At 36.3% G+C, this 8,577-nt stretch overlaps 1 protein-coding gene across 6 annotated transcripts; it reads left to right on the plus strand.

Annotated features, from left to right (window-relative positions):
* On the plus strand, positions 413–7,949 carry LOC107626609 (ankyrin repeat domain-containing protein EMB506, chloroplastic). 6 transcript variants are annotated; one of them, XM_016329517.2, is made up of 9 exons: positions 413–831; positions 2,058–2,129; positions 3,944–4,354; positions 4,829–4,908; positions 4,989–5,087; positions 5,164–5,262; positions 5,353–5,451; positions 5,544–5,642; positions 7,319–7,949. In XM_016329517.2, the coding sequence occupies exons 3-9, from the start codon at positions 3,955–3,957 to the stop codon at positions 7,421–7,423; spliced, it is 981 nt and encodes a 326-aa protein (XP_016185003.1). In that variant the 5' UTR covers positions 413–831; positions 2,058–2,129; positions 3,944–3,954; the 3' UTR covers positions 7,424–7,949. The 6 variants fall into 6 exon arrangements, with proteins under 6 accessions (XP_016185003.1, XP_020973983.1, XP_020973988.1 ...); XM_021118324.1 differs by having other exon boundaries at positions 417–831; positions 2,058–2,106; XM_021118329.1 differs by lacking the exon at positions 7,319–7,949 and adding an exon at positions 5,761–6,533 and having other exon boundaries at positions 417–831.

An 8,577-nucleotide genomic window follows, 5' to 3' on the forward strand; every position in this document is an offset into this window, starting at 1 on the left:
TATTATTTCTAAACTCATTTCAAGAAGACATGTTAAGAATAAGGCTAGACAAGTGTGTTCGGGAAAGAATTTTTTATTTTTTATTAAGATACGGTTGGACACGGCAAACACGCGTGTCAAATGAGTATCGTATTCGAAATGTGTCCGACACGCGGACACGATAACTCAGCAAAGTGTATGTGCTTCGTAGATAAGAACACTATTCTCTCCAATGTTCTGGAAACGGAGCCAGACCAACCGGTTCGATCGGATTAATTGAGAATCGGTCACTTAGCCAATTTTATTAAGGTATAAAACCGCCTTGTAAAAGCCGGTCAGAGGACTGATCGAACCGGCGGTTAATCGGTGAACCTCGGGGATCGGCCGGGTTTTTTGCATGGTCTCCGGTTCGGTGCATCAATGAAAAACGACGGAAGAAGAACGAAGAAATACCCCATCCCCTTTCTCTCACTTCTGAAACCTAATCCTAAGCCCAGCCAGCCACCGTCACCGTCCCTCATCGCCGAACTCTTCTCCTCCGGTATAGGGTGCTGTCGCCGCCGGCCGGGACAAAGCGTGGGTGCCGTCTCACTCTTCTCATCGCAGAACACTTCGTAGTTCTCATCGCTCCTCTTCTCGTCGCCGTCGCACGAGGACGCGTTGATCCGGTGGCGTTGCCGTCGCGAAGGTTGATCGGTCAGTCATCGTCTTTTCGAGCTCTCTCTCTCTCTCTGTCTGAAGCCAGCATCCCTCCTCGAGCTGTCTGTTGCTCTGTGTCCGTGCTCACTTTCCTTTCTCCGTTGCCGTCACTTCCCACTCATCGCCGTCACTTGCCTTCCTCCTTCACCGGCAGTAAGCACTGCTGCTTCAATTTATTTTTGCTTGTTTTGTATTTTGTTTGGTTTTCCGATTTCTGATTGAGTTTGTTAATTTCCTTATTTTGCGTTACTGAATTTCTGAGTTTGTAAGCCTCCATTCCTCCACTGCTTCTTCAGTTTCATTTTTGGGAGTTAATTGCTGTCTTTCTGGGTTAATTGTTGTTTTCAGAGTTAATTTTCTTCGTTGTTCATTGTTATTAACAGGGCTGGATTGTTGTTATTTTGTTAATTATTGTTGATTATTGATAAATTTCTGAGTTATTTTTGTGCTATTGTTCTAATTCTGAGTTAATTTATTAGTTGTTGGCTTGTTCGTGAGTAAAATTAGTTAAACTTAAAAACTTGTTTGTTATTGTTGTTTCTTCTGGTGGCGGATAAGTGTTATCCTTTATGTGCTTCACTGCATTGTTAAGTTTTGTTATATTGATTCTGATTTCTGAGTTGTTGGTTACTGATTTTTCTGATTCTGACTTGTTGATGGTGCTTTGCTCGGAGTGAGTGTGTCAATATGTAATTGAGATACTTGTGCTCTTCAATTGGATCCGGCTCTGATTGATGCTGGAAGAAGAGTTTTCAGTTGAAATCCCGGATGAGAAAACTGATAAGCTTGTTTGCTGCGCCAATATTGCGAAATACATAGCCTCATCTAAAGCCAACCAGAAAATTGTTGAAAAGCCCTGGAATTTCACTCTGTTATTTTCTTGGGGATGTGGCATTCTAAGTTATATGAACCTGTGTTAAGTTTGCTTAGTAGCATATATGACTTGATGTTAGTTTCCTTAATAGTGTACTTTATATGGTAATGCCTTAATTAGTCTGAAGAATACCAAATAATTGATCTTAGCTAATATTGAACACTTGTGTTAGTTTACTTTGTGATGAGGAGCATATATGTGCATTTTGATTTTTTTTTAATTATAAACTTTGATGTTTGAAGTTGTTTGTGAACTTCTAATGATAAATTATAGATAATTTATTATGTGAAATTGTGAAATTTTGAATTTTATTAGTTTACAATTCATTGAATTTAAATATTTGAAATTATATAAAATTTTTAATAATTTTATTTTATATTTAATTAAACCGGTTGAACTCCGGTTGAACTACTAAACCATTGAACCAGTCACTCCACTAGTTCATTGACCGGTTCGGTTCTCACAACCTTGATTCTCTCTCACTCTCGTTCTATCTGCTTTCTAGCTTTTGCTCGCGGAAGCACTAACGGCTTCTGGCCACAGCATCGCCGGAGGTGATCCTCTTCCTCCGCTCTTGGTTTGTCTTCCAACTTTTATCATTTTGTTCGATAAATGTTTTATCTTTTTTTCTTTTCTGTGTTCATCGTTCTTTCTTCTTTTGATTGATGAACCACTCCTTCTTCTTCTTAACCTTTGTTAAAGTTTTAATTTTACCCTCGAAGTTTAAACTGTTTCAATTTCTTTTGAGCAATCCTTCAAATTGATTCTTGAGTTCTCTATATGATACACATTTCTAGTTTCGATGGCAACTAATGGCGATATAGGCAGAATATTAGGCACTGGTGGGATTCTACGCTGCATGATATTATTGGAGTTCAAGAATGCATATCTAAGCTAAGCAGGATTTGACATGAATTAAAAGATATTATGGATGGGTTCAAAAGATAGACACATGTATGCGTAACATGTTTATGATGTTGGTAGGATTTGTTCTCTGTACTTTCTTGAATCATGTGTAGCTATAGAAGAGTAGTTCTTTTATGCTAAAATTTAAAATATTTTCCAACTAATATGGTATTTTAGATATGCTTCTTGTGCATTTCTTGATAATTCAAGTTTGTATCGTCAGTGAACTATATAATTGATCAGTGACAACTGTTGAGTGAAAGAAATAAAGTGAAAGGCATATGAAACTTTCTCCAAATCCTAAATTTACTGAAAAACATATTTCTAAAGTGGAATGAATTTATCAAACTTTACTATGAGATTTCTTAATAGCAACCAACTATCACAACTCACAAGCACATGAATTTCTTCTCTACATATCCCCAATAGAACTCAGTCAATAGACCGCATATCATTAGTCTTTCAGTTTAGCTCTAACTTTCTGGGCATAAATCTTGGGGCTTCCTTTATTCTCATTTGATAATTAATCTTGAACCCAAACTCAGAGCATCAGGGAGAAAGTCTTTTGTAACTGGTCATGATGCTATGTAATCGATAAGCATAATTCCCATCAAGAAAATCACATAACAAACCTTGAAAGCTATGTTTCCTACCACTACTTGAATTTCCATTTGTTCTGCTCAGTGATAAAGTCACTAAATCACTCAGGGTGCATTTGAAAGAGAGACTGAGAGACAGAGATGGGGAGACAGAAACTGAGAGACAGAGACTTAATTAAGTTTTTGTATTGTGTTTGGTTTAAAGTGTATAAGACTGAGTTATGTTTTAGTATCCTATTTGGTTTAAGATATATATGGAGAGAGAAGTCCTAATTTGTTTTAAAAAACGGGTAGAATACTAGAATTAGGATTTAAAAAATTAAATGAGTATTTTAAAAAAAAAAGGTGTTATTAAAGTTTCACTTCCCATCCCCAAAGTTCTCTATGTCCCTAGTTTCTGGAGCTACTGAAAGGACTGAAATTTTGTGTCCTACGATGAAATTTTAGTTCCAGTGTTCGGCTACCAAATATGATATTGAGTCCAGTCTCCCAGTCTTAATCTCAGTCTCTGCAAACAAACACAGCCTTAGTGACTTGACTAGAAGCAATATCAGAGGTAACAGAGAAGGGTTGTGCACCGCTGCGGCGCTGCCGGAAGAGAAGGAAGGTGAAGGCCCAAAGAGCCTGACATCATTGTTGGGAAGAGTAGCCATAGCAGAAGGAGCTGAATTTCTGGAAAGAAATGGATATAATGAAAAGGGATAAACATGCTTATACATTCAGATAAACAGGCTGGTCCACATATGCTGATGTGGCACAAAATGATGGGAGAGAGCAAGACCTTTTTTCCCCCCTCTGAGAGCAACTTAGAAATTCTCTTATGTACATGTATGTATGCAACTTGTTTGATTTGTTTTTGTTTCTGCTGCTTTTTCCTTCTTTTCAGGAAAAACCAAAATGGGCTCTGTGGCTACACCACTTCTGACTATTCAATTTCCTGCTGCTATTACGGAAACCATCAGGAACTCCAAATTGGGTGCAAGTTTCAATAAAATCTGTAGAAGTACAGGAAAAGGAATACTCAGTTTCTCTTTTGCTGGTGGCAACCACATCGTTGGGGTTAACTTTGCAATCAAAGCAGGCAAAGGAGTATCAAATTTGAAAACTGGGCAACAAGAAGGAACTTGGGAGGAACCAGATATTGACAGTGACAGTGAATCTGATGGTGAAGATGAGGAAGCTGAGGATGAGAACCTTGGATTTGAAAGCGATTGGGAGGGGGAAGAAACAAAGACTTCAGCTACTACTGTTGCAAATATAAATTCAACTGACACAAACGAGGAACACGTTAAGAGAGGTACTCCTTTTTTGATAATTAGGTCCTAGCGTAATGTTAAAGTTCAACAGTTCACCACAAAGTTGAAAATTATATTTGACTCTAGCCTTTGTATATAACTTAAAGGGCCAATTTTCTTCTTGTTTCTCTCCTTTTATATATTTACCTTTATACAAATTGTTACCATAAGAACTTTAAGTGTAAATGTAGCTGACACTGCCTAGTGGAACAAAACTTTGTTGTTGTTATACATTTTCTTAACCATAAAAAAAGACAACAAACAAAAATTTATTTTTGTAGCTCATTTTCATGCATGTATTAATTACCGTTTTATGTATCATGTGATTGAATTGGTTTCAAACATTGCTTTACATATTTTCTCCCTCTTTAGTGTATCTGCTTGTTTCTTTTAACATGGTTGAGCTTCTACAAGTTCTTAAACATGGAAAATGTCCAACAAAATGTGCCTACAAGTAGATATTCTCATTATTGTAGAGATTGAACAGCTTTTGGACCCAGATGAAAGAGCAATATTGCAACAGAATGTGACTCCTAACTTGGAAAAAATATCAACTGTAAGTCTGTAACTTTGCATCCTTCTATCCTACTGTGCTCTTTATTTTATACCCTTAAGTTCATCTTATCATAATTTCAGGAAAAATGGATCCCTTTGCACACCCTTGCTCTGTCAATGCAGATGAGTTGCATGGATAAGCTTCTTGAAGATGGTTTTGATATTGATTTCATTAATAAGGCAAGTGTTTTATATATCGTACGAGGGTGTCCATCTTTGTATGACATTCCCCTAAACAGGTAATTTGATCAAACAGGAAGGTCTCACTGCACTTCATAAGGCAATTATAGGCAAAAAAGAAGCTGTGATAAGCCATCTTTTAAGGAAAGGTGCAAGTCCTCATGTGAAGGACAAGGTGAGGAAGAAGCTTTCTTCATGCAGCCGTCATCACATGCAAACTGCATTCTGAAGTGTGCTTTTGTGCGTGTATGTTATCTTATGTTAGGTTGGAGCTACTCCACTTCATTATGCGGTTCAAGTTGGTGCCAAGCAAACTGTGAAATTATTAATCAAGTATAATGTCGATGTCAATGTTGCAGATAATGTAAGGTTTTGTTGTTCCCAATCTTGTTTTATTCATAAAGACGTTTCTCAGTTTTACTAATTTATAAAATAATTACAATCCTAAAATTTCAGGAAGGTTGGACTCCATTGCACGTTGCCGTTCAAAGTAGAAACAGAGATATAGCAAAAATTTTGTTAGTCAATGGTGCAGATAAAACAAGGAAAACTAAGGTGATTTTATTGTTCATGACTTTGTTCCTCGACCGAATTCACTTGATTCCTAATATACTCAAAAAAATTCAGTTGGTTTTCAAAGATTCTAAATCTCAGTTTGATCCCTTCTTTTTAGGGATAAAAGAAAAATTAATATGAATATATAACAGGATTGGATCCCAAGCCTAGAAAGACGAGGAGGGTTGTTCGGTGTGCGACTGCCAACGTAAAACAATGTCGCATCCCAATATGGCCACGACGCAATGATGTCGTTGAAGCCATTTGGGTTGTGTTAGGCTTGCAATAGCCAACATAAAACAAGGTCACATCTCAAAGCATGGACACAACACAATGGCGTCTTGATCCATGTAGCTGACCCCATTTAGTGGGGAAAGGCTTTGTTAAGTAAGCAAGTATATAACAGGCCTGGAGAGGAGATTCTCCTTCCAAAACAAACACAAACAAAAGAAGCAACTTAAGATGAAGCATAGCTTTCCAGTCACTCAACAAGCTTGGTAAAAGGATAATGAGGCTTACACCAAATAGAGGATAACCGAGATCTTTAATCCTCCCATGTTCTCAGTCTTATGTTATTCTTCTTTTATCCAAAAAACAGAGGTCGTGTCAAATGTCTAATCCTATCCGCATGTCTAGCTTCTTTGAAAAGCTATTGTTGAATGTGCAAGAATTTTGCACTATATTCCAAACAGTAGCATATATGACGCCACAAAAATTTGGCCTCTTTTCTTCTCCGAAAACCAGTAAAACTAATCAATAAGAACTATTCTACCCCTACGGTTTTAGGGAATAGCCATATGTAGCCTTAGAACCTGAAAAATGTTTTATTAAGCACTCCAATTTGGTCCCTCATTGTTAATGATGGACTTCAAGTTATCCCCTTAATTTGTCTTTTGGACATCAAATTTGGTCCCAGACTTGGTGCATATATTTGCATTGTTTGATATTGGAGAATCTTAGATGTCCAGTTTAGTTTCACATGTAAAATTACGTACCAAGTCCAATGAAATTTCCACTCTATTTCTATCTTATTACAGAATATATCCTATGAATAAGCTTTAGTATGCTGTATACTTACACCACTCGATAACTTTCTATGAACAGTAAATGTTATTCTATCCAACCATATTAATGAAAAATTTCAATACATAAATCGTGTATTAAATTTCATAAAATTTAGTAATAATTTGATACTTCATCATCTCATTTTATTTTAACAGATAATATCATTTTGAAAATATAAGTGTTAATTATTAGAATACCAATATACTGAATTTCAGTTTTTTTAATTTTCGTTATGCATGATTATGAAGATTATATCACTTTACTCAATGGTTGAATTGATAAAATTCAATATCCATAAGTTATTGATTGGAGTTATGCGTACAAGACTTTGACTATTTGTGTTAATCCTTTTGGGCTATATACAGTACACTGTTAATCCTTTTGGTTGGAGTTATTAACTTATATCAGTTTTAAACTGTAGAATTTTAGTATCAAGATATTACTGCTACAGGGTAGAATTTAGTGAAGCTAGCTGTCTCTTATTAAGTTATTGAGACACTTGATTTGGCATTTCTTTAATACTGACAAATGTGCTGAAAGCATATATCAACCCTTAATGTGTGTGTGGTTCTTTTATTTATTCATTTATTTTTTCATTGCTTATGCTTCAGAATGGAAAGACAGCACTGGATCTATGCTTATGTTATGGAAAAGATTTCAAATCTTATGAGCTTGCTCAAGTAGTGAAGTTAGTTCCAGCTGACAGTGCTCTATGATGCGCGAGACGCAGTCAATCAGAATGTGATTGCGATTGAAGTTTGAGTTGCAACATATCTTCTCTTAATAACACTTAAAAATCATAGCATTCCACCATCTTTGGAGGTCCTAGATCTCTCGACCTTGTTTATGAGAGTCTCAATGAAACCTTACTAAATTGATGATTTTTGGAATATATTTGGAGCATAGCTCTAGTTGACAAAATGGTGCTGTTGCGATGCTGTCGAAAGCGAAAACCACCCACATTATGCAGAGATTGAAATGCCGATCCAGAGTGCCGAGAGAAAATTACTGAATTATCTAAGATGAGCTGTTCAAGTTCAAGCCACATTGATCTTTCTACTGGATAATTGTTTCAACTAATACTGGGCGGGGGTGAATTTTTTACTATTAATTCTAGCAACTAAAGGTTAAGTTTCTGTTCATGTAAGTATTGCCTTATTGGTAGATTGGTTATAAACTTCGAATGGGAAATTCATATTTGATTAATGATTTAATTGATTTGTTACTATGTTTTATTTGTTCAGATTTCTCGAGCTTTTTTCATTTTACTTGAAGTATTGGTATGCCTGGCAGCATATACATGCACAATACAGTTAATTTCACACTTATTCTGTTATTCACTTTATAGTGTCACTAATTGTAGCTGACAAATATAATTTGAGCAATTTTGTTTAGCCTTTGAAGGATTCGTTCTTATTGGCCAACTAAAGATATGCGATGCTTAAATCACTTGGTCCCTGGATTAAAAGATCGAGAGATCTTATCTTCTTGATGTTCTTACAGAGAAAAGTCTCAAAATGGTCCTTAAAGTTGTACTCGAGACTCAAATAGTGATACGATGGGACCAATGTCGTCCTTCTAGCACTTTTTGTCCACGAGGCGTCACTGAAAAGCTAATTTGGACTAATTTTTGATATGCTGGCAAAGGTAACGAATAGCTGACATGGCTATAGAAAGTTTTTGATGGCAATTTGGTTCCTAAACAAAATTTAAAAACTCTAATCCCCAAATTGGGGTCACCATATCCAGAATTTCTCGTCATGTGTTCTCCTGGATTGTCTTCTTTATCTCCAAGTTGAAATGATGATGGGTAGTGCGGGTAACGTGGCTGGGAGCTCGAACAACCCACACTTCAATGGAAATGTTGCTA

The sequence above is a fragment of the Arachis ipaensis genome, chromosome B01 (assembly GCF_000816755.2).
Source record: "Arachis ipaensis cultivar K30076 chromosome B01, Araip1.1, whole genome shotgun sequence".
In the NCBI taxonomy this organism is placed as follows: Eukaryota; Viridiplantae; Streptophyta; class Magnoliopsida; order Fabales; family Fabaceae; genus Arachis; species Arachis ipaensis.

What these genes read in the sequence shown, in the direction of transcription:
- LOC107626609 (XM_016329517.2), top strand. Translation starts at nt 3,955, where the DNA reads ATGGGCTCTGTGGCTACACCACTTCTGACTATTCAATTTCCTGCTGCT. An exon ending in ACTTGGAAAAAATATCAACT is followed by an intron (nt 4,909 to 4,988) that starts GTAAGTCTGTAA and finishes TCATAATTTCAG; the next exon opens with GAAAAATGGATCCCTTTGCA. An exon ending in ATATTGATTTCATTAATAAG is followed by an intron (nt 5,088 to 5,163) that starts GCAAGTGTTTTA and finishes TTGATCAAACAG; the next exon opens with GAAGGTCTCACTGCACTTCA.